Genomic DNA, 25,300 nt, shown 5'->3' on the forward strand with positions numbered 1-25,300 from the left:
ATCCTGAGTTCTCTGTCAGATAAATATCACCAGTTTTGCATGGCAAGGACTCTCAGCCAGTCAGATTGTTCTCCATTCCAAACCATTTTATAATAAAATTATTTCAAGAATAGCTATTTTTTTGCTGTATATAGTTCCTGACTTCCTCTGCATGTGAACACATGCATTTGTAAGGTGGGAAAACTGAACTGGTCAGTACTGCTCACTGATGTGGCTCTTGCTGTGGGATTATCATGTTTGGCACATTTCCACTAACCCGTTTTGTTAAAAGTGAACTCTTCATGTATTGTCCTTTCCCTGCTGGCTTGTTAAAATAAACAGGTGGCACAGTGCAGCTGACCCTTGGCAGATGGTGGCACGTCGTGCTAGTAACTTGAATGCAGTAGTTGCATGAATTTCTACAAGGTCATTTGATGTTAAAGCTGACAGTGAATTGAAATTGGCATGACTAACACTGTTCATTAAGAGATGCTGCAACGTATTGAAATTGATGCAGAGGTTAAGTTACTATTAATGTATCTCTGCAGTTGTATAGCACTGGGTTGACTTCCTTTCACCTTTCTACTTCCATAGTATAGATGCTGTGGGTGCATAGGTGTCATTGTCTCTAAAGAATCAATCAGCATATCGGCCATAAGGGGTAGCAATGTTTGGTGAAGTCTCTTAAATGGGCACATCCCAGTTGATTTCCCCCCCCCCCCCATGTGGTGGGTAAAAGATATGGGATCAAGAAAACTGAAAGTGTCCCTTTTGAAGTGCATATGGGGTCCAAACAGCACTAAGTAATCAAGTTTTGTCTGTTTGTGTTGATGTACTGGACATGACCAGGGACCAAAAAAAATGAACCCTGCTCATGACAGTGATCCAGCTGTTGCTCCAAAGTGAAGTTACCAAAGAAAACACAAGGAGCACACAACAGACTTATTCAGCTTATGTAGTTTATCCTATAGACCAGTGGTCTCCAAAGTTTTTTGGATCGCGCACCCCCATGGTGCTGCCGAAGAAAGAAGAGTGGAAGATTTACCACAGGTGTGCCGCCGAAGAAAGAAGGAGGGAAGACCTGCCGCAGGCGTGCCGTCGGAGGGGAAGACCTGCTGCAGGCGTGCAGAGCTGCTGCTGAAGAAAAAAAAAAAAAAAGGCAGAGTGCCATCCAGTGGCACTCCTCCTGCTGTGCACCCCCAGGGGTCCTCTGGCGCACCCCCTAGGGTGTGCGCACCCCACTTTGGAGACCACTGCTCTAGACTAGGGGTTCTCAACTTTTTTCTTTCTGAGGCCCCTCCCAACATGCTATAAAAACTCCACGGCCCACCTGTGCCACAGCAATTGTCTTTCGGCATATAAAAGCCAGGGAAAGCATTAGGGGGTAGCAAGCAGGGCTGTTGACCAGGGCCCCATGCCACAGGGGATCCCACGAAGCTAAGTTGCTTAGGCGTTGGCTTCAGCCCCATGTGGTGGGTCTTCAGCTTTCTGCACTGGGCCGCAGCAAGTCTAATGCTGGCCCTGCTTGGTGAATCCCCTGAAACCTGCTTGTGGCCCCCCAAGGGGTCCTGGACCCCTGGTTGAGAACCACTGCCCTAGACAACGAATGGCTTTGACTTACCTGATATGTATTTGCATGTCTCCCTCTGTCCTGTTCTTAGTCTCTTTTCTGTCTGTTGTTACACCTACTCCCCACCACTCCACCTCTTGATTGCTTCCTGACTTTACACTTCCCAGTACTATCAGAGTTGGATTTGGCCACTTTTTCTGTTCCTAAATTATCCTTTGAAAAGATTACTATTCTGAATCTTTTCATTTTGAATTATTCAGTTTATCTGCCCGTATTTCACCCTATGGGGTCCTTGTGGACTGTTTTCTGGGAGACATTGAGAATTTGCTATTTGCGTTGCAGTTAACCAGCTAAGGAACATGGAATGTCTACTCCCTCACTGGATGACTCAAACATCAATCAGAAACATATTCAGAAGAAATTTCACATCCCATTTCTCTTTCCCTGAAGAGTTTGCTCATATGAGCATTTGCAGAAAGCAAAGAGGGGTTGCAAACACCATCCCATCAAATCTGAGGTTGGCATTAAAGTAATGTTTGACTACTTTTATGCTGCATTCACCCAGTTGTTCTCACATGGGACAGAATTTAATTTTAGAGGACGGGGGGAAATCCAAATAGCTTGAATTAGGCCTGTATAGAGTTAGCTTATCTGGTGATAAATACAAATACTCCATCTATGAAATTCTTAGGGTGATTTTTTTGTGGTAACCCCCTTCTCTTCCCAACACACAGTTATGGGGACTATAATTCCTAGCTCTTTTCATCAGTAGGTGGAGACCAGGAGATTCATAATTTTGGGGCACAGTACACAGTGACTGAATTAACATCCTCAGCAATGACGAAGCCACCAGTCTTGATGACATTCTCATTGAGCAATTCAAACACTGCATACCAGCAACAAAGAACTGGTTACTGAAGTTATTTAACACATGCTGAGCCACAAAGTACCCAAGATCTGGCAACAAGCATGTGTCATGGCATTCTGGAAGCTGGGGAAGGACTCAGTGAAGCCAAAGAAATTCAGGCCTATATTACCACTATGTCACCTCTACAAACTGTGTGAGCATCTTATCTTAAACCTGCTATCACCACTCCTTGAAAAGCATATAATCCCAGAGCAAGATTGGTGCCTGATTGGTGCCTAAGGCAGAATCCATCAAGTGCTGCTGAACATCATTCAATACATCAAAGATAGATTTAAAAAGGGTACAGTAACAGGTACAGTGTGTTGTCGATCTATCAGCTGCATGACACAGTGAATCACTGAAGGCTTCTCACTAAAATATTCAACATGATAAAAGATCACCACCCCATACAGCTGATACAATCATTATTAGAGAACTGATGTTTTTACATCCAATTGTGCAGGAGGTGGAGCTGATGGTGGCAACAAAGAAATGGCTTACCACAAAGGAGTGCCCTCTCGCCAATACTATTCAGCATCTACACAAATGATCAACTGATCAATTTCAGCACAAGAGGTTTTCTCTGTGCTAACATAAGAATGGCCATACTGGGTCAGGCCAAAGGTCCATCTACTCCAGTATCCTGTCTTCTGGCAGTGGCCAATGCCAGGTGCCCCAGAGAGAATGAACAGAACAGGAAATCAAGTGCTCCATCCCTGACACCCATTCCCACCTTCTGGCAAACAGAGGCTAGGGACACCATCCCTGCCCATCCTGGCTAATAGACATTGATGGACCTATCCTCCATGAATTTATCTAAAGTTCTTTTTTGAACCCTGTTAGTCTTGGCCTTCACAACATCCTCTGGCAAAGACTTTCTTGTATAAAGAAATACTTCCTTTTGTTTGTTTTAAACCTGTTGCCTATTACTTTAATTTGGTGACCCCTAGCTCTTGTATTAAGGGAAGGAGTAAATAACACGTCCTTATTTACTTTCTCCACACCAGTCGTCGTTTTATAGACCTCTATCATTTCCCCCCCCCCCCTTAACTGTCTCTTTACAAGCTGAAAAGTCCCAATTTTACTAATCTCTCCTTATACGGAAGTGTTCCATCCCCCTAATTTTTTTTGTCCTTTTCAGTGGCTTTTCCACTTCCAATATATCTTTTTTGAGATGGGGCGACCACATCTGCACTCTGTATTCAAGATGTGGGCATACCATGGATTTATATAGAGGCAATATGATATTTTTTGTCTTATTATCTATCCCTTTCTTAATAATTCCCAACATTCTGTTCGCTTGACTGCTGCTGCATATTGAGTGGATGATTTCAGAGAACTATCCACAATGACTCCATAATCTTTCTTGAGTGGTAACGGCTAATTTACACCCCATCACTTTATACGTATAATTGGGATTAGGTTTTCCAATGTGCATTACTTTGCATTTGTCAACACTGAATGTCATCTGCCATTTTGTTGCCCAGTCACCCAGTTTTGAGAGATCACTTTGTAGCTCTTTGCAGTCTACTTTGGACTTAATTATCTTGAGTAGTTTTTTATCATCTGCAAATTTTGCCACCTCACTGTTTACCCCATTTTTTCAGATCATTTATGAATATGTTGACTAGTACTGGTCCAAGTACAGACCCTTTTGGGACACTACTATTTACCTCTCTCCATTCTGAAAACCGACCATTTATTCCTACCCCTTGTTTCCTGTCTTTTAACCAGTTACTGATCTATGAGAGGACCTTCTCTCTTATCCCATGACAGCTTATTTTGCTTAAGAGCATTTGGTGAGGGACCTTGTCAAAGGCTTTCTGAAAATCTAAGTATACTATATCCACTGGATCCCCCTTTGTCCACATGCTTGTTGACCCCCTCAAAGAATTCTAGTAGATTGGTGAGGCATGATTTCCCTTTATTAAAACCATGTTGACTCTTCCCCAACAAATTATGTTTATCTATGTGTCGGACAGTTTTGTTTACTATAGTTTCAACCAGTTTGCCCGGTACTGAAGTCAGGCTTACTGGCCTATAATTGCCAGGATCACCTCTGGAGCCCTTTTTAAAAATTGGCATCACGTTAGCTATCCTCCAGTCATTTTGGTACAGAAGCTGATTTAAATGGTATGTTACAGACTACAGTTAGTAGTTCTGAAATTTGACAATTTGAGTTCCTTCAGAACTCTTGGGTGAACACCATCTGGTCCTGGTGACTTATTGCTGTTCAATTTATCAGTTTGTTCCAAAACCTCCTCTAATGACACCTCAGTCTGGGACAGTTCCTCAGATTTGTCATCTTAAAAAGAATGGCTCAGGTTTGGGAATCTCCCTCGGATCCTCAGTTGTGAAAACTGATGCAAAGAATTCATTTAGTTTCTCCGCAATGGTAGTCTTATCCTTGAGTGCTCCTTTAGCATCTCGATCATCCAGTTGTCCCACTGGCTGTTTAGCAGGCTTCCTGTTCCTGATGTATTTATAATTTTTTTCCTTTTTTTGCTATGCATCGCTTCCCAAGTCAAAGATCTCTCTCAGATCGAAGTTATGTTAACATTGGCACTCTCTGGGCTCTCAGTCTATTACAGCAAGAACTAATTGTGCACCAACCCAGCCAAAATGCAAGTGAGTCTTTTTCTATCATTCGAATCATGAAGCCAATAGACAACTCATCTGGAATGGGGTATTACTTGCCCACTGCTGGAATCCTGTCCACCTTGGAGTGATGCTAGACCACACTTTCTTTCAAGCATACATGGAGAAAAGACAAAATTAGCATCTAGAACAACATACTCAGGAAGCTTGCAAATTCAAAAGGGGAACCAACTCAGCAACACTGGCAGGCAGTGCACTTTCACTTTGCTATTTGACAGCCAAATGCACATCTGCTGTGGGAAAGATTAGGTCATGCAAAGAAGCTGGGCTGTGAAGGAACCAAGCACCATGAAAGATCTTGGCTACAGACCAGGCCATATCATGTGCCCAACACTGGAAAAAGCTATGTTTGTGGTGGAAGGACACAAGAAAAAGATCAGATCTCAGTGTTTTGCCTAAAAACACACGAAAACATAACTTATTGCTTGGTCTTAACATGTGCAGTAACATCGATGTACTGTGATGTCCTTCTCGAGTATTTCCAGCTGTGTGTGTCACACTTCTGGTCATGTACCTGTCAGTGATTTTCTAAGTGGTTCAGTTGCTCTTCTGCAGGTGGGGGTTTCCCCGGGTAGATCCGTTTGCCACCAGGGCCAACGCCCAGTGCCCGCGGTTCGGCTCATTCCAGGGCCACAGCCCTGGCTCACTCGCGGACACGTTTGCGATCCCATGGAGAGGGGGCTTGATGTATACCTTCCCCCCCGCTCCCCTTGGTGCACAAGGTCCTGCTCAAGGTGCGCAGGGACGGGGCAGAGGTGATCCTCATCGCCCCAGCCTGGGCCCGCCAACACTGGTACACATCGCTCCTAGAGCTCTCGGTGGACACTCCAGTAATCCTGCCCCTAAACCGGGACCTTATTACACAGGACGACGGGCGGCTTCTCCACCCCGACCAGCAGTCACTGCACCTGATGGCATGGAGGCTCTGTGGCTAAATGCCCTGGAGAGCCAGTGCTCCCTTCCTGTGCAGCAGATTCTGCTTGGCAGTAGAAAGCCCTCTACCAGGGCGGCCTATATGGCCAAGTGGAAAAGGTTCTCATGTTGGTGTGAACCCGGACAGGTGCGGCCGGGCCAGGCCCTGGTGCAGGCCATCCTGGAGTACCTCCTGCACCTCCAAGCAGCAAGGGTTAGCCCCGTCCTCACTCAGAGTGCACCTGGTGGCCATCTCCGCCTTCCATCCGGGATTCTTGGGGAGGCTCGGTGTTTTCCCACCCAATGGTGGGACACTTTCTTAAAGGGTTGGAGAGGGTGTTCCCATACTCCTGCCCCCCAGCCCCTCCATGGAACCTTAACCTGGCCCTTTCTAAACTCATGGGACCCCCTTTCAAGCCCCTCGCTACCTATTCTCTCCTCCACCTTTCCTGGAAGGTGGCGTTTGTTTGCTATTACCTCAGCCAGAAGGGTGTCCGAACTGAGGGCCCTCACCTGAGTCCCCATACAGTATTCACAAGGACAGGGTGCAGCTCCGGCTGCACCCCAAGTTCCTCCATAAGGTGGTGTCCCAATTCCATCTGGGCCAGGACATTTGTCGGCCAGTGTTCTTTCCAAAACGCCATACGGACTCGAGTCACTGCAGCTTGCACACCTTGGATGTGCGTCGAGCGTTGGTGTTCTATTTGGAGTGCACCAAGCCCTTTCGCAAATCCACGCAGCTGTTTGTGGCTGTGGCCGAAAGGTTAAAAGGCCTCCTAGTGTTGGCGCAGCGCATCTCGTCTTGGATAACAAGCTGCATCTGACAGGTTTCAGAGTAGCAGCCGTGTTAGTCTCTATTCACAAAAAGAAAAGGAGTACTTGTGGCACCTTAGAGACTAACAAATTTATTTGAGCATAAGCTTTCGTGAGCTACAGCTCACTTCATCGGATGCATTCGGTGGAAAATACAGAATATTTTCCACCGAATGCATCTGATGAAGTGAGCTGTAGCTCATGAAAGCTTATGCTCAAATAAATTAGTTAGTCTCTAAGGTGCCACAAGTACTCCTTTTCTTCAATCTGCATCTGGATGTTCTATGAGCTCGCAGGTGTTCCGGCCCCAGCAGTCACGGCCCACTCGACCAGGGCGCAGGTGACTTCCACAGCATTCTTGGCACAGGTCCCGATCCAGGAGATCTGCAGAGCAGCCACCTGGTCTTCGGTGCACACCTTCATGACCCACTATGTGGTCAATCAGCAGGCCAGAGAGGACGTGGCAGTTGGCAGAGCGGTCCTCCTAGCAGTTGTTCCGTGACTTCTACCCTCCTCTAGAGGTAAGCTTGTGATTCACCTAATGTGGAATGGACGTGACCAAGCACTCAAAGAAGAAAAACTGGTTACTTACTTTCTCGTAACTGTTGTTCTTTAAGATGTGGTGTTCATGTTCATTCCACCACCCACCCTCCCACCCCTCTGTCGGTGTCGCCAGCAAGAAGGAAGTGGAGGGGGTCGGGCCGGCGGGGCTATATATGTGGGGCGCACTCGGGGCCTGCCAGCCCAAAGGGAGCCGCTAAGGGAAAAAGCTTCCGACGCTCGTGCATGCAGCGCGCACACACCAAATGTGGAATCTCTAAGAACGACAGTTTCGAGAAAGTAAGTAACCGTTTTTTACGACTCAAGAAAGATCTTGGAGTCATTGTGGATAGTTCTCTGAAAACATCCACTCAATGTGCAGCAGCAGGCAAAAAAGCAAACAGAATGCTGGGAATAATTAAGAAAGGGATAGATAATAAGACAGAAAATATCATGTTGCCTCCATATAAATCCATGGTACGCCCACATCTTGAATACTGTGTGCAGATGTGGTTGCCCCATCTCAAAAAAGATATATTGGAATTGGAAAAGGTTCAGAAAAGGGCAGCAAAAATGAATAGGGGCATGGAACGGCTTCCGTATAAGGAGAGATTAATAAGACTGTGACTTTTCAGCTTGGAAAAGAGATGACTAAAGGGTGATATGATTGAGCTCTATAAAATCATGACTGATATAGAGAAAGTAGATAAGTAAGTGGTTTTTTTGTTTTTTGTTTTGTTTTTACTACTTATAACACAAGAACTAGGGGTCATCAAATGAAATTTATAGGCAGCAGGTTTAAAACCAAAATAAAAGGAAGTATTTCTTCTCACAATGAACAGTCAACCTGTGGAACTCCTTGCCAGAGGTTGTTGTGAAGGCCAAGACCATAACAGGGTACAAAAAAGAACTAGATAAGTTCATGGAGGATTTGGTCCATCAATGACTATTAGCCAGGATGGGCAGGAACGGTGTCCCTAGCCTCTGTTTGCCGGAATCTGGGAATGGGTGACGGGGGATGGATCACTTGATTACCTGTTCTGTTCATTCCCTCTGGGGCACCTGGCACTGGCCACTGTTGGAAGGCAGGATACTGGACTAGATGGACCGTTAGTCTGATCCAGTAGGGCCATTCTTATGTCAGTGCACTTTGCACATTACAGACCTGCTGAAGTTGTGAACTCTAGGTGGGCAGATCCCTGTGCCCACATGGATTCTCATTGCGGGATCAAGGTATAAATTACCCTAATAGGAGAGATGGGAAGGAAGGTAGAGAGCAGATTAAGTCAGTTCAGAGAATACATTAGTTTAGTGGGGTCTGTCCTCAGTCTCTTCCCAGGGACAGGCGAAGTTTCTCTGGGGGCAAACAGACCACAAGACCCACTTAGCTGCTCCTAGCCTCCCACTTTTCTTCAGCTCCCCCTCCTTCACTACCCTTGCCAGAGAGACTGTTCCCCCTCAGCTACTCCTCCCACACTCACTGCCCTCTCCCTGAGGGCACAACATTATGCCCTTACCTCTCCTTTCCCCTGGAGATTGACTTCCCTTTCCCATCATACTGGACCCTCAGGCTCCCTTTTTGCAGCTTCTGCATCAGACTCTATTATTCTGCAGGGGACATGAGTTCTGTGCGTGTGCAAGTGGCACAGAATTCCCCCAGAAGAAATTCTGGGGGTTCACATCTCTTTGTTGGAGTCAAGGGCTAATTCAAGGCAAAAATCCTTAATGGTGAGTGGGGACTCGGGAGGACTTCACAATAGATGTATCCATATAACCACCACAGTGTGGTGCTAATTAGCCTTCTTGATAGCAGTCTTAGCAGAGGCAATGACCCTGGTAGTTGGCTTTCTGGGGTGTAAAGCACATTGAGGAAACCCTCTGGTACATCCTGTGGGAGGTATAAAGTACAGCAGGTCCTAGTCTTGTTGCCTCTAACCTCCCATATAATCAGGACTGTTTCTGTCCTGGTTTATGTCTGCCATCTTGCTTGTAGCAAGTGATCCGCTCTGGAACTCTGAGTCCAGAAAAATTCATTGCAGAGGGAGGGTTTGATATTCTGAGGTGCAGTCCACATGAGTAAGGGGCTGTCACCCCAGATAGCCAGCTGCCAGGGTCAGATTGGGTGGTGGGGGATTTGTGATGTGCACACAGGATTTTGAGGGCACCAGTTTCCTTTAAGTCAGATAGTGAGGTGTCCCTTTATGTTTCTTTAAGGAATCTCCATCCTGCCCCAGGTTTGATGTCGAGCCTGTTAGGAAACCTCCACAAGTTGCTGTTCTACGTGGTCAGATGAATAGAGACTGTTTTGGGGGCCAATCTCATGATTTGTTGGGGTCGGTCTCATTTATTTTTTGATCTCTTGAGGTTGGTGATACTGTGAATGGGACTTAATTATATTGCATTTAAAAACAGCAGAGAAAGTTACACAACCTTGGGAAGACTATTTTGGGAATGACAAACAATTATTAATTGCTGGTCATCCCAAAATTTGTATCCACGGTTGATCTGCAATCTGCAAACATGGTCTACCGATATCTGCATATTTGCAGGGCTCTCCAGATGAGCCCCCTGCTTACTGGATTGTTTGTGAACTGTTCAGCTTTCATAACTGTGTGAGGTTTAGTGCTGAGCTGTCCAGCTCTTGGAAATGGAGCGTTCTTGCTCCAGCAAAAGCTGGATTCCTAGCAGGTTGTAACTCAACATGAGAGTTGTCTCCTTGCGAGGCAAGCCTGTTCTTTGGCTTTTTACGAAGGCTCCACAGCTACTGATTATAAAGCACATGTTCTCACTCCTGACCACATGAAATCCTCTATTCAAAGGGGCCTTGAGGGGTTTTAGATCAAGCTGCTCTTTCACAGCTGGGAATATCTCTGCTGGAGAAGATGGGCTGGTTTTGGTCTCCCAAAGGATGTAGTGGTGATCTGTATCGGGTAGTAGTCACTGTTTTGGTGTATCCACTGTCTGTTTGCTGCACAAAGTTATTGCTGAGGCTGCTGACATTATAAGGGATGCATTTAAATTCATAGCTTCTGCACATGAGACCTAGTTAAGCTTAGTGAAATATAAGCAGTGCCCATAGCATCTGTTGGAACTTCTAGGTGGGAGTTCTCATTTAGGGATCGTCCTTGCATCTTTCAGCTTTACTTCGTATGGCTGCTCTAGCTTATTCTGAGACCATTTCATAGTTTAGCAGGAGCTATTGCCATTTAAAATCTTTCTGTTAATATAAGAACATAAGAATGGCCACACTGAGTCAGACCAAAGGTCCATCTAGCCCAGTATCCTATCTTCCAACAGTAGCCAATGCCAGGTGCCCCAGAGGGAATGAACAGAACAGGTAATCGAGTGATCCATCCCCTGTAGCCCATTCCCACATAGTGTCCTTTGATGTCTGTCTGAACTAAAGGATTCAATAATCATCCTGACTGTAGAGCAGAACTGCGTCAAAGAATTGGCATTTACTTTGATCTTCTCTAAGGGTGTAAAGCTGCAGCCTTTCTGATGGTAAGAGCCTTGGAGCTCTGCTACATGAGACCCAGTCTGGACAGCAGTTTCTTTAGGATTTCTGCTCCTCAGTGCTGAGTGGGAGGAGGGGACTGCATTGTATCTGGTGCCTTATTCGGGGGGGAATTCCAGTAACCCTCAGTGGGAGTGCCCTGTGCTGGCTCTTATCCTTTAGGTGAATATTCAGGTGTCCCCTCCCAGACTCACTTTGTGCCGTGTACAAATATGGGGGGCTGGGGGCTGGTATTCCATTGTTATACAGCAGTGTTTCCCAGCTGGTGTGCTGGCAGGCCCCAACAAGTGTGATGCGGCATGTTTTGAAAAACTACATGTGGAGTGGGGGAGGGGGAAGGAAGCGGCGAATCTGCCTCCAGATTGGCCATCTGCCTCATTGCCTCGCCTCCTGCAAGGGCAGAGCAACCAATCTCAATCTCCCTCTCCTCCCCACTTCTCTCCTGTGAGCAGTTGGTTGGCTCCTCTGCCCCTCCCTCCTGCATTCGCCAGGCACGGGGAGGGAGAAGAGCCTGGAAGAGAAGCAGGACCTTGCTGCAGCCCCCCAGGGTTGGGAGAAGCAGAGGTGAGGTGGGGGGAACTGAACAGGTGGCTAGGGGGCTGTGTGTGAGGTGGGGGAGCTGGGGAGGCAGAACTGGGGGTGTGGGGCAGAATTGGGGTGAGGTGAGGCCTGGACTAGGAAAGGGTGTGTACAGAACTGATGGGGGCTGGAGAACTGATTTGGATATTAGAGGCACAGGATTGATTTGGAAGTTGAGGAGCAGGGTTCATTGCTGGGCAGGGGACGGGCAGATGTGGGGGTGAGACCTCCTGCAACAGGGGCCAAAATCCTTGTACCCAATACATGTGGGAGCATGGGCAGCACTAACACACGCGCGCTCTCTCTCTCTCTCTCTCTCTCTCTCTGGGGAGGGGCAAAGGCAGTTCACCAATCTTAGACAGACTGAAAAAACAATATCATCTCTTTGGCCCTCAAAATGTGGTTATTTACTATCTCCAGATGTGTTGGGTTCTGACTCATTTATTTTTTGATCTCTTGAGTTTGGCAATACTGTGCATGGGGCTTAATTATATTGCATTTAAAAAGAGCAAAGAAAGTTACACACCCTTAGGAAGACTATTTTGGGAATGAGAAGAAATGATTAATTATTAATTGCTTGTCATCCCAAAATAATAATCTCAAGTGCATGTCACTTTCTCCACTGAGCATGCTTTTGTCCAGAGTTCTTAAATTTAGCTTTAATGTTAGTTTCCACTGTTGACAATTCTGGCATAAAAGACAGATTGCAATCATGGTGGTTTTGATTTTAACCCTACTAGCCTTGTTCTGAATTGGCTCATCTGAAGATAATATGGTGGTGTGCCTTAAATAATTAAAGTTATCAAGGAGTGCTGCAGCAGAGAAAAGGTTGGGAACCGCTGTCTGAGAGTGACTTGACTGTTGGAGCTGCTGTTGAAGCCATGTATAGGGCTTCCTCCTGGAGACTCATGCCAAAGAACTTACTGTACAAACATGGAATGATGTAGATTCTAACCCTTTGCGTAACTTGGTGCCTTCCATCACTTTCTTGCACTTGCACTTTCTCAAACACTGATTAACCTTTGGTCCTCATTGTGTGCTAGGTTTCCATTTGGGGTGAGTTAGGCACAGAGAGATGAAGTGACTTGTCTAAGGTTGCTCAGGAAGTCGCTGGCAGCACTAGGCCTGGAACCCTGCTCTCCTGGCTCCTAGTCATAGGCTGCAGCCAGAGAAGTAGTGTAGTAATGAGAAGCTCCGTGTAGTGTGCTGTTCCAGTCCTTATATCTGCACTCCATTCTTTTCTGCAGCTTCCTTGAAATGATGGAAGCCCGAAGTCGAGGACATGCGTCCCCAATGGCGACTAATGGACAGAGCCCTTCCTCTGGCTCCCAGTCGCCCATAGTACCTCCCAGCTGCACGTCAACAGACAGTTCCAGTCCAGGTACCCCCCAGCCACCACCACCACCTCAGCAGCTGCCTGCCAACGCAACAACGTCCCCTGAGCCTCCATCATCCTTGTCACCGGTGCCTCCCCTAGAGGCTCAGCTACCGCACACATCATCCCCAGCTACAGCCTCCCCAGCAATGCCTGTTGCAGTCCCACTGCAAAAGCGCAGCATTATCTCCCGCCTCTTTGGAACTTCTCCGGCACCAGAGACGTCTCCTCCCCAGCCAGGTAGGTGCTGATGCAGAGAGAACCTGGATTTTTCTGTCTGGTAGTGGGTGCATGGTCATGCTTACAATATCGTGCCTCCCTGCTGTCCCTGTTTCTTTGCTGTACCCCTTCTGCTCCCTATTGGAGGCAGTGCAGGCAGCCCTCCTGTCTTAGCAGTGCAAGGCTTATATTTGTTCAATATAAATCCAAAGAGTAGTGCAGTTGCTTCGTTCTTTTCTTCCAGCTGCCTTGCTTGATTTGCCTTGTGCCTCCAGCAATGCTCATGCTAGCCTCTGAAAGGGACTCCCTCCAGCAGCAGGATGATGGCTATGATGTTGAACTTCAAGGCTGGGGGTGGTTCGATATAGAGGGCTCCTGGGGAAAGTAATAAACTGTCAACTTCTGAGTAGGAGTGTGTCCTTCTTCTCCACTGCTGGGCCTGTGTCACTCACATAAAAATCAAAATGGTAATAGAAACCCATGCGGCTGATGCCTGTATGCAAGTGTGTCAGCTGCAAAGCGCACTTGCATGTTAACGAAGAGCAGTCTGTTTGTATTTAAGGAACATAATCATTCAGCCAGAAATCTGAAGTGTTCACACAACTGCAGCACTGTGCTGATCTGCAGTAGATTCCCCTCTGGGGAAATGTGCACCAGCACAGCTGGCATGAGGAGGAGAGTGGCCCATGGTTACGTCTTATTGTTAGTGAACAGCAGAGCAAAGTAATGCCAAGGTCATGGAGAACCAGTATCAGACAGAGGCATCCAGGGCTGTTCATTGAATCATAGACTTTAAGGTCAGAAGGGACCATTATGATCTAGTCTGACCTCCTGCACAATGCAGGCCACAGAACACCCACCCACTCCTGTAACAAACCCCTGACCTATGTCTGAGCTACTGAAGTCCTCAAATCGTGGTTTAAAGACTTTAAGGTGCAGAGAACCCTCCAGCAAGTGACCCCATGCCCCACGCTGCAGAGGAAGGCAAAAAAAACCCCAGGGCCTCTTCCAAGCTGCCCTGGAGGAAAATTCCTTCCCAACCCCAAATGTGGCGATCAGCTAAACCCTGAGCATGTGGGCAAGACTCACCAGCCAGACACCCAGGAAAGAATTCTCTGTGGTAACTCAAATCCCACCCTATCCAGTTTCCCATCTTAGGCCATTGAGCATATTTACCGCTAATAGTCAAAGATCAATTTAATTGCCAAAATTAGGCTATCCCATCATATCATCCCCTCCATAAACTTATCAAGCTTAGTGTTTAAGCTAGATATGTCTTTTGTCTCCACTGCTATTCCAGAACTTCAGTCCTCCGAAGATTAGAAACCTTCGTCTAATTTCAAGTCTAAACTTCCTGATGGCCAGTTTATATCTATTTGTTCTTTGCTTTCATTTCTACTGAGCTAGACCTTAATTTGCCCATTACATTCACTTTACTTACAAAGCTGACTGGAGCTGCCACTGCCTAGCGATTATTAGCATGACAGAGGTTTGAGTCACTCTTTGCTAAATAACCTCCTCCTTCAAACTGTCACTCTAAGGAGTTCATAAAGCTATCAAGACACCCACAGAAAGGGGGAGGAGCTCAAAATGCACACTCAAGTTCAGTTTTAATTCTGTACATGATGTCCTATCTCCTGGATCTATTATCAATTGTGACAAAAACCCACCAATTGCAATTTTATAACTCTTCTTACCTGTGCCAGTTCCCTGGAAGCAGGAAATAGGGAGAAAGGAGGAAAGTTGCAAACTCCTGATCTGCAGGTCTTTTTATGCTTTGTCCAAAGAAACAAAAAGGTGAAAATGCAAATGAACAGCAAGATGTGGCCAGTCTGCTTCACAGTTTACACTGGAAACGAAATCACATAGAACTGAATGCAGAGAGGCAATGGGTTCACTAAGAAAAATGGACACAGTCCAACCCCAGTGTTGTATCTTTTTTATCCATTGTTTTGTCAGAGTAACTTTCGGAAAGCCAGTGTGTTTTTATAAGATCTGCAAAAGAAAGCTACACATACATGTTCTGCAGCAGTAATTTTTTTTTTAAGTTATTCCCTGATATCAATGATACTGTTACCCAAGCAAGGAAGTGAACAAAAAGCCACGTTAGGCTCTGCTCCTTTAGGAAAACTTGCACTATGGCAATCAGGGAAAAGTCATTGTTCATCTTAAAGGATGCTGCAAACAAAAGTGCAAATAGTCACACTTTTCATGGTTTTCTGTGTCTGTTTGAGAACTGCTTTTCTTTGTTTCTTAAGAATCTGGGATGAAGATTAACCTAGGAGAAGAGTAAAGATTGCTCCACAAATAAGACCTATTAAAGCAACTCTTATTTTACATAACACCTAGGGGCATTGACTTGTTGGAGGCCTCTTGCTAGGTAGCTTACAAAGATAGAGTAAGTGACAGTCCTTGCCCTGAAAGGTTTACAATTTAAATGACAAAATCACGTGTGTGAAAAAGCCGGGTGAAAGACAAGGAAACAGTAACCGGAAGTTTTAACGTGGACTAGCTTTGTGCACAGTTCAGAGGTGTAAAAAGCCAGTCCTGGCTGTAATCACAACCCCTGTTATCAGCTGGCAGCATTCTGTAGGCTATAGTGGCATAGGTGAGTTTTAAGGAAGAAAAGATAAGTTGAGCTTGGTACATACTAAACCAGCAGTAGCCAAAAGGCAGCTCATGGCTACCTTCATGCGAAGCAGTGGTTTGATCTGAATGGCCTGTTGCATTCCTTTTGCTACACAGCAAATGTCCAAGACTGTTTTGGTGTTAGCTACACGTCTGCACACACAAGTGGCCCTCCGCATGCTAGAGAAGCATGGGTTTGAGATGCTTAGAGGAGTAAATTCTCTGCCACACCAGCTGGGCCAATTGTGCCAAACTGTTCTGTTGTGTTACCTGATCACTGTTCCATCTACAGATGCTGCTACTATTCCCCCCAGTGAAGTCCCTGCAAAAGTGCAGAGTGTGGAGGACTTTATTCCCGATGACAGCCTGGACCGCAGCTTTCTGGAAGATCCGATCCCTCAGAGAGACAAGGGGATAACTAGGATTAAGGACCACAATGAAAGCGACAGGTAAGGAGGAAAGGAACTGGGGGTGGGGGAAGAGGAGTGGGATAGAAATAGCACTCAGAAGTGCAGTCTGGATGTCTGAGGGATCATGTGTGGCTCCTCAGCATTCTCTAGGGCCTTATGGTCTTAATACACACAGTATGCTACACAGAGTGCAAACCCCCAAAGAGTGTGTGTGTAGCCCAGTAAGGTAGCCTCACCTCAGGAACTTTCTCTTCCTTTCCTGGACACCCAAGAAATCAAATGGCTTGCAGCATGCCCTCCTAGCAACACCTATCCTTGTTAAATTGGAGAGGCTGCCAACTCAAGCACGTCTGCTAGCTGTAATTATAGTATCGCTCACAGGAAGAGAGGGTGGGTCTCTCTCCCATGAGCCAGGTCCCAAAACCGCTTAGAACCACTACCTTGAACTCTACTCAGGAATTTACTGTCATCCAGAGCAGATGATGGAAGCAGTGGTTGAGAGTGAATTATATAATTTCCAAATCCCATCCCCCCCGCACTTCTCCCAGATTGCTTTCTAGCCTCTTCTACTGTTGTCCTCTGTTAGCTCTCGATATTAAACGGTTGCTGCTCTTCTGTAAATTGCCCTGGCAGCAGATGTTTGAAGAATCCCATTTACTGCATTAGCAGGGTGAGTTTGTCATTGCCAAAGCATTGTTCTTCCTGATACGCTTTGAATGCCAGAAAGCTGTGGTGCCACCAGTTTAGCCTAATTTTTTTTTCTGGCTTTGATTGTGCTTCCAAAACTGAAAGGCTGCATCGCTGTATGACTTTAACTGAGATTCTGATTTGGAAGTGTGTATTACAAATAGCTGTCGATTAATCGCAGTTAACTCATGCAGTTAACTCAAAAAAAGTAATCGTGATTAATTGCAGCTTTAATCGCACTGTTAAACAAAAGAATATCAATTGAAATTTATTAAATATTTTGGATGTTTTCTATATTTTCATATATTGATTTTAATTACAACATAGAATACAAAGTGTACACTGCACACTTTATATTTTTATTACAAATGTTTGCACTATAAAAATGATAAAAGAAATAGTATTTTTCAATTCATCTCATGCAAGTACTGTAGTGCATTGTCTTTATCATGAAAGTGCAACTTACAGATGTCCATTTTTTTTGTAACATAACTACACTCCAAAACAATGTAAAACTTTAGAGCCGACAAGTCCACTCAATCCTACTTCTTGTTCAGCAAATCGCTCAGACAAACAAGTTTGCTTACATTTATAGGAGATGATGCTGCCTGCTTCTTTTTTTACAATGTCACCTGAAAGTCAGAACAGGCATTCACATGGCACTTTTGTAGCTGGCATTGCAAGGTACTTATGTGCCAGATATGCTAAACATTCGTATGCCCCTTCATGCTTTGGCCGCCATTCCAGCGGACATGCTTCCATGTCTATAGTAGAGACCTTACAGTGGCATGAGCTGTACCGATGCAGTGGCGTTGCTGTAAGATCTCCCATGTAGCCGCTTTATGCTGATAAGAGAGCTATCCCGTCGACATAATTAAACAATCCCCAACGAGCAGCGGTAGCTATGTTAGTGGGAGAGCATCTCCCACCGACATTGCGCTGTCCACAACAGCACTTCTGTTGGTGTAACTTAAGTCGGTCAGGAGGGTGTTTTTTTCACATACGTTCTTCAGGTGTTTGCTTAAGTAGGGGTGTGTGTGTGTGTGTGTGTGTGTGTGTGTGTGTGCCAAATGCACAGTCATTGGAAGGTTTTTCCCCTAGCAGTACCCATCGTGTCAGCCTGGGCACACCCTGGAATCGCACCTTCAAGTCGCCGCATATAGGTCCCTGTTGACCTGCTGCCTCCTCAGTTCCTTCTTACCGCCAGCGATGGTTGTTGGAGCTGAGTGTCTCTCTTGCTTCAGCAAGGTTTCCTCTAGTTATTTTTGTATCTTCAACCTGTAAATATTTAAATAGTTAGTATTCGTTCTAGTTAGCTAGTTAGTGTTTGCGGATCCCCCAAACCCAGTTCGTTCCCCAGTTCAGGTTTGGGGCATGCCTTGATCCCTAGGGTTTAAACTGTGCGGGACCTGCAACAAGCCCATGCCAAAGGGCGATCTCCACAACTCCTATCTAAAGTGCCTGGGGGAAGCACATCCCACAGATTGTTGCAGGAGCTGCAAAGGGTTCTGCCCTAGAACTAAAAAAGGAAGGGACTTCAGGCTCAAGCAGCTTCTCATGGAGGCAGTTCTCCATCCCCAACTGGCTCCAGGCTAGCAGGACATGGCACCCAGCACCTCCATGCAGAGCATGCCGACCTCCATTAGAGAAGCTATGGCACTGAGGAAGGACTCTATGCATAGAAACCCTCGGCACCATCACTCCCCGGTGCTGAAGTCCATAACGGCAACACAGCACTGCTCACACTCACCAGCGCCTCACAAGAGTCACAAGAACAATAGAGGGCACTCGCCCATGGTGAGAGCAGCCCGGACTGACAGTACTCGGTGTCATTCATTGAACTCGGAGGCAGAGTCCTATTACTCAAGACACAGCTGGCACTGGTTGGAACAGTGCTGCTGTAGACTGGAGACAGGTCAAGCACCCCCCGATACCATTGCTGGTGCAGTGGAAGGGGCCCGCACCATGGACGTTTTGGATCCTGTGGGCGTACCATCAGGCCCTGGGTACCTATTCCAGGGGCTCACACCAGGTAATTTCAGAAGAGCATGCCCCTCGATCACCCCAGGATCATCTCCCACTACGAAGTATCGAGACGGCTTCGGACCTGGTGCAGAGCCCCGTCTAGATACTGCAACCATATCTGGCACCGGGACTGCCACCGGTACCGAACGATAAGGCCCTGGGCAAGGACAGTAGCGGGGGCCAGGAGGGCCCAGTACAGCCTAGGGTGTCATTGTCGTCTTCTCCTGAAGACCTACAACTACAATACCCACCTGCTGAAGTGAAGAAACAGATTGACAGAGCCAGAAGAGTACCCAGAAGTTACCTACTACAGGACAGGCCCAACAAAGAAAATAACAGAACGCCACTAGCCATCACCTTCAGCCCCCAACTAAAACCTCTCCAATGCATCATCAAGGATCTACAACCTATCCTGAAGGACGACCCATCACTCTCACAGATCTTGGGAGACAGGCCAGTCCTTGCTTACAGACAGCCCCCCAATCTGAAGCAAATACTCACCAGCAACCACACACCACACAACAGAACCACTAACCCAGGAACCTATCCTTGCAACAAAACCCGTTGCCAACTCTATCCACATATCTATTCAGGGGATACCATCATAGGGCCTAATCGCATCAGCCACACTATCAGAGGCTCGTTCACCTGCGCATCTACCAATGTGATATATGCCATTATGTGCCAGCAATGCCCCTCTGCCATGTACATTGGCCAAACTGGACAGTCTCTACGTAAAAGAATGAATGGACACAAATCAGACGTCAAGAATTAGAACATTCAAAAACCAGTTGGAGAACACTTCAATCTCTCTGGTCACTCGATCACAGACCTAAGAGTGGCTATCCTTCAACAAAAAAAACTTCAAAAACAGACTCCAAGGAGAGACTGCTGAATTGGAATTAATTTGCAAACTGGATACAATTAATTTAGGCTTGAATAGAGACTGGGAATGGATGAGTCATTACACAAAGTAAAACTATTTCCCCATGGTATTTCTCCCCCCCATCCTACCCCCCACTGTTCCTCTGATATTCTTGTTAACTGCTGGAATTAGCCTACCTTGCTTGTCACCATGAAAGGTTTTCCTCCTCCCCCCTCCCCCCGCTGCTGGTGATGGCTTATCTTAAGTGATCACTCTTCTTACAGTGTGTATGATAAACCCATTGTTTCATGTTCTCTGTGTGTGTATATCAATCTCCCCTCTGTTTTTTCCACCAAATGCATCCGATGAAGTGAGCTGTAGCTCACAAAAGCTTATGCTCTAATAAATGTTAGTCTCTAAGGTGCCACAAGTACTCCTTTTCTTTCTCCTGAAGAGGCGGTGGGATCGTCATCTTCTGCTCCGCCCCCCATTGACAATAGAGTCCATCGGGAGCTGTTGCGCAGGGTGGCTCAAAACCTGGGGCTACAGGCCGAGGAGGTGGTCGAGTCAGTAGACCCCATGGTGGACATCTTAGCCCCTGAGGGGCCCTCAAGGGTAGGATTACCCCTCTTAAAAACCATTCAGACAACCAAGAAAACCTTGTGGCAGACTTCTGCCTCTATCCCCCCTACAACTAAGGGGGTAGAAAGGAGATATTTCATACCTTCAAAAGGGTAAGAATGCCTGTTTACTCATCTGCAGCCAGGGTCGCTAGTGGTAACAGCTATGAATGAGAAAGAAAGGCAGGGGCAGCAGGGCCTGACCCCAAAATCCAAGGACTCGAAGAAGCTGGACCTCTTTGGCAGGAAGATGTACTCCACTGGGGGGCTCCAGCTTCAGATTGCTAACCAGCAAGCAATCTTGAGCAAATATAATTTCAATTCGTGGAATACCCTGACAAAATTTAAGGAGCTGATTCCTGCAGACTCTAGATCAGCGTTCGCAGCTGTGGTGGTGGACAGTAAGGCAGTGGCACGGACCTCTTTGCAGACCTCACTGGACTCAGTGGACTCAGCCACACGAACCATGTCCTCCGCCATATCCATGAGGAGAAGTTCATGGCTCCCAAGTATAGGGCCTCCCCCCAGAAGTCCAGCAGACAATACAAGACCTGCCTTTTGATAGCTTGGGGTGGTTTTTAGAGCAGACAGACTCCAAACTCCATAGCGTAAAGGGTTCAAGGGCAACACTGAAATCTCTGGGCCTGCATACACCCGCTACTCAGAGGAAGCATTTTAAGCCCCAAACTCCTCCCCGTTTCTACCCTCCCCAGCCTACTCAGGACTTCTCCAGGAAGTGGGGCAGGAATAATAGGTGCAGACGTCTCCATCTGCCACCCAGTCAAGGCCAGGGCTCAGCTCGGCAGTCCTCTGGCTCCAAGCACACTTTTTGAGGGTGCACCCGGGGGCGATGCACCAGTTCAGTAACCGGATCCTTCCCATTGTTTTCTGAACTTTCTGTCCCACTTCTATCGTGCATGGGCCCAGATAACCTCAGACTGCTGGGTTCTCCACATGGTAGATGTGGGATATTATCTCCGTTTCTGCTCCTCCCATCCTCCTTCCCCAACCCTCTTCAGTGACTCATCTCACGAGCAACATCTCATGCAGGAGATGCAAAAACTCCTAGCCGCAGGAGCACTAGAGGAAGTCCCTCAGGAGCTACGGGGCATGGGTTTTTACTCCTGATACTTCCTAATCATCAAAGCAAACGGGGGTCTCAGACGCATACTCAAGTTCCGCATGGTCTCTGGCTGCCACCATCCCCCTCCCAGGATCCATGGGACTGGTACGCCACCCTCGACTTGAAGGATGCATACTTCCACTTATCGATAGTCCCGTCCCACAGACGTTTTCTCAGGTTCAGAGTGAACTGCAACCATTACCAGTTTACAGTCCTTCCCTTCAGCATGTCAGCGGCCCCTCAGGTGTTCACCAAGTACATGTCAGTCAGGGCTGCCTTTCTAAGGAGACGGCAGGTGCTGGTGTTCCCATATCTCAATGACTGGCTTGTCAAGGGCTGCTCCAGGGCACAGATAGAAGCACATATACATCTGATACAATCAACCTTTCACAGTCTGGGTTCATTGCTTAATGTGCCCAAGTCCGCCTTCCCCCACCCAGAGGATACAGTTCATAGCAGCAATTCTAGACTCAACCCAAACCAGGGCATTCACGCCAGAGGCGTGCTTTCAAACCATGTGCTCCATCATAGAGGACTTTCAAGTTTTCCCCACTATGATGGCACAGAGCTGCCCAAAACTGCTTGGTCACATGGCCACTTGCACATAAGTAATCCAGCACGCAAGGCTGAAGCTCAGACCCCTTCAGGCCTGGCTGACTTCAGTATACCGTCCAAGCAGAGACATCTTGGACAAGGTAGTCTCGTTTCCTCCTCAGGTTGTCAAACCCTCTGGCAGTTTGCACAAGAGTGCCCTACTGCAGATTGCGACCATTGATGTTGCTAGTCACGGACGCTTCACCGTTGCAGTGGGGTGCACATCTAGGGGCCCTCAGGACCAATGTTCCTCTGTTTTACACCCACGCGCAGAATGAATTTTGTTATGTGCATCAATGTGGAGGTGATGTGTGGTGGGGGTGGGACTGAGGGGTTCAGATTGTGGGAGGAGGCTCAGGGCTGGGGCAGGGGGTTGGGGTGTGTGTGGGGGGGTGAGGGTTCTGGCTGCAGGTCTAGGCTGGGGATGAGGGATTTGGGTGCAGGCTGCCCCAGGGCTGTGGCGGGGAGAGAGGTCTCTCCCACAGTAATCTCTGCTCAAGAGGAAGACTTGGGTTCTTCTGGGATTAATATCAAGCAGAAAATTTCACAGCTGAATGTAAGAAGTGTCAATACCCATAATACCATTTTGACACTGGTAAACAACATGAGAGATGTGCTGATGTGCAGGGGGAAGTATTCACAGCAAAGGCAAAACTGTACACGACTCACCTGGATCTAAGTTTTGTTACAAACCTCAAGCTCAGGCCAGCGTTGCTGAAAGGGTTTGTTGTGACCCTTTTGTGTGAACCTGGGGCTGCTTGATGGGTTCTGTGAGGAAACTGTCCTTTCAAAACTCAGTGAAACAGGAACAATAGGAACTCTGGCTTCAGCTGGGCTTTGATTTGAGTTAGAGAGAGTGAAGGGCTGGAATGCAAAATACAAACTCGGCCCCTGCCCTAGAGCCACAGCGGTGGGGAGAGGCACCTCTCCTGCGGCCCCAGCCCCAAAGCCGTCGGGGCTGCGGGAGAGGCGCCTCTCCCCGCCACAGCCCTGAGTGCCTGTGTAGCCCTTGAAAGGCTGCTGCGTGGCTTAGAGGGAACTTAGCTCAGGACACAAGGCCTCTGGTCCCAAACAGAAGTCTTGCTCCATATCAACGTCGGAGAGTTGAAGGTGGTTCGCTTAGCCTCTCAAACCTTACATACCTGCCCTCCAGGTAGGATTGGATCAGTTATGATGGACAGTACAACAGCGATATTTTATATAAAACAGACAAGGAAGGTGGAGCATGCACCTCTCTGTGCCAGGAAGCCCTCAAGCTGTGGGACTTCTGCGTAGCTCACTCAATACACCTAGAGGCATCTTACCTTCTGGGATCCCAGAACAAGCTGGCGGACCATCTCAGCAGATCATTCCATGGCCACGAGTGGTCCATTTGCCCGGACATCATGAACAGCATCTTCCAACAGTGAGGAATTCCCTAGGTGGACCTGTTCATAATGAAAATGAACAGGAAGTATCAGCAGTTTTGTACCTTCCTGAATCACAGCCTGGGCTCGACCACAGATGAAAATTTCCTCTCCCTGGGAAGGGCAGTCTGTTCTATGCATTCCCACCCTTTCCGCTCATTCACAAGGCCCTGCTCAAGATCAGAAGGGACAGGGCGTCTGTCATTCTAATAGCACCTGCCTTGCCCCGCCAACACTGGTACACATCACTCCTGGAACTGTCAGTAGCCACTCCGATCACCCAAGACCATGGTCACCTCCAGCACCTCAACCTTGAATCTCTCCACTTCACAGCATGGAAGCTTCATGACTAAACCCCATGTCAGAGATGTCCTCCTCAGCAGCCAAAAGCCGTCCACTAGAGCTACTTATTTAGCTAAGTGGAAGAGATTTTCTATCTGGGCTACACGAAGGGGCACGTCTCCAACTCAAGCATCATTACCCTTCATCTTAGACTATCTACTGCACTTGAAGCAGTCAGATCTGGTGGTGTCATCTGTAAAGATTCACCTAGCAGTCATCTTGGCATTCTACCCAGGGGTGGATGGTCGATTGATCTTCGCTAGCCCGATGGTAAAGTCATTTTCTCAAGGGCCTGGACAGGGTATACCCTCCTGTCCGCCATCCGATACTAGCATGGGATCTTAACCTGGTGCTCTCCAGGTTAATGGGACCTCCCTTTGAGCCCTTAGCAACATACTCACTCATAGATTCATAGATACTAAAGTTGGAAGGGACCATTCTGATCATCTAGTCTGACCTCCTGCATAACGCAGGCCACAGAATCTCTCTCACCTCTCGTGGAAAGTAGCATTCCTGGTGGCAATAACTTCAGCCAGGAGGGTGTCTGGGAACAAAGCCTTGACATCTGAACCTCCATATACAGCCTTTTATAAGAACATGGTCCAGCTGCGGCCTCATCCAGCCTTCTTGCCAAAGTTGGTATCTCAATTTCACACAAGTCAGGACACCTTCCTCCCAGTGTTTTGCCCTAAGCCACACACTAACAGCAGGGAACAAAGACTCCATTCCCTGGATGTGAGGCAGGCTCTGGCCTTCTATATTGAAAGGACAAAATCGTTCTGGAAGTCTAACCATCTATTCGCGATAGCAGACAGAATGAAGGGCCTCCCAGTATTGTCCTAAAGAATTTCGCTGTGGATCATGTCCTGCATTTGGACTTGTTATGACCTGGCAAAAGTACCAGTCCCGACGCTAACAGCGCATTCTACAAGGGTGCAGACCTCCTTGGCCACATTCCTGGCACAAGTCCCCTATACAGGAGATTTGCAGGGCAGTGACCTCGTTGTCGATCCACACGATCACTTCGCATTATGCCATCATCCAGCATGCCAGGGATGATGCAGTTTTCGGCAGAGCGGTGCTTCAGTCAGTGAACCCTGACCTATGAGCTCTGATCCCTCCTCCAATGGTCTGCTTGGGAGTCACCTACTTGGGATTGACATGAGCAAGCACTAGAAGAAGCAAAAACAGTTAAGTAGCTTCTCATACCTATTGTTCTTAGAGATGTGGTGTTCATGTCCATTCCAAGACCCATCCACCTTCCCCTCTAATGGTGCCTCCTGCAAGAAGGAACTGAAGAGGCAGCAGGTCAGCAGGGCCCTATATGCAGCGCTTTGAAGGCGTGATTCCAGGGGGCCCCCAGGCTGACCTGACAAGTACCGCTAGGGGAAAAACCTTCCGGTGACTGTGCACGCAGCATGCACACACTACTTGGAATAGACCTGAGCAGCACATCTCAAAGAACAACAGTTATGAGAAAGTAGGTAACCGTTTTTTTACTGACAAAAGTGCTAATGTAGACATAACCTTA

The 25,300-nt window shown here is 47.3% G+C and overlaps 1 protein-coding gene across 5 annotated transcripts in view; it reads left to right on the forward strand.

Moving 5' to 3' along the window:
* RABL6 (RAB, member RAS oncogene family like 6) overlaps window positions 1–25,300 on the forward strand; it is a 120,124-nt gene that overhangs the window by 70,256 nt on the left and 24,568 nt on the right. For all 5 annotated transcript variants that reach the window (XM_038374518.2, XM_038374522.2, XM_038374520.2 and 2 more), the window contains 2 exons: window positions 12,723–13,090; window positions 15,990–16,146. In XM_038374518.2, coding sequence (XP_038230446.1) covers window positions 12,723–13,090; window positions 15,990–16,146 — 525 coding nt within the window. The remainder of the gene's footprint in view (window positions 1–12,722; window positions 13,091–15,989; window positions 16,147–25,300) is intronic.

Source organism: Dermochelys coriacea, chromosome 16 (genome assembly GCF_009764565.3).
Source record: "Dermochelys coriacea isolate rDerCor1 chromosome 16, rDerCor1.pri.v4, whole genome shotgun sequence".
Lineage (NCBI taxonomy): Eukaryota > Metazoa > Chordata > Testudines > Dermochelyidae > Dermochelys > Dermochelys coriacea.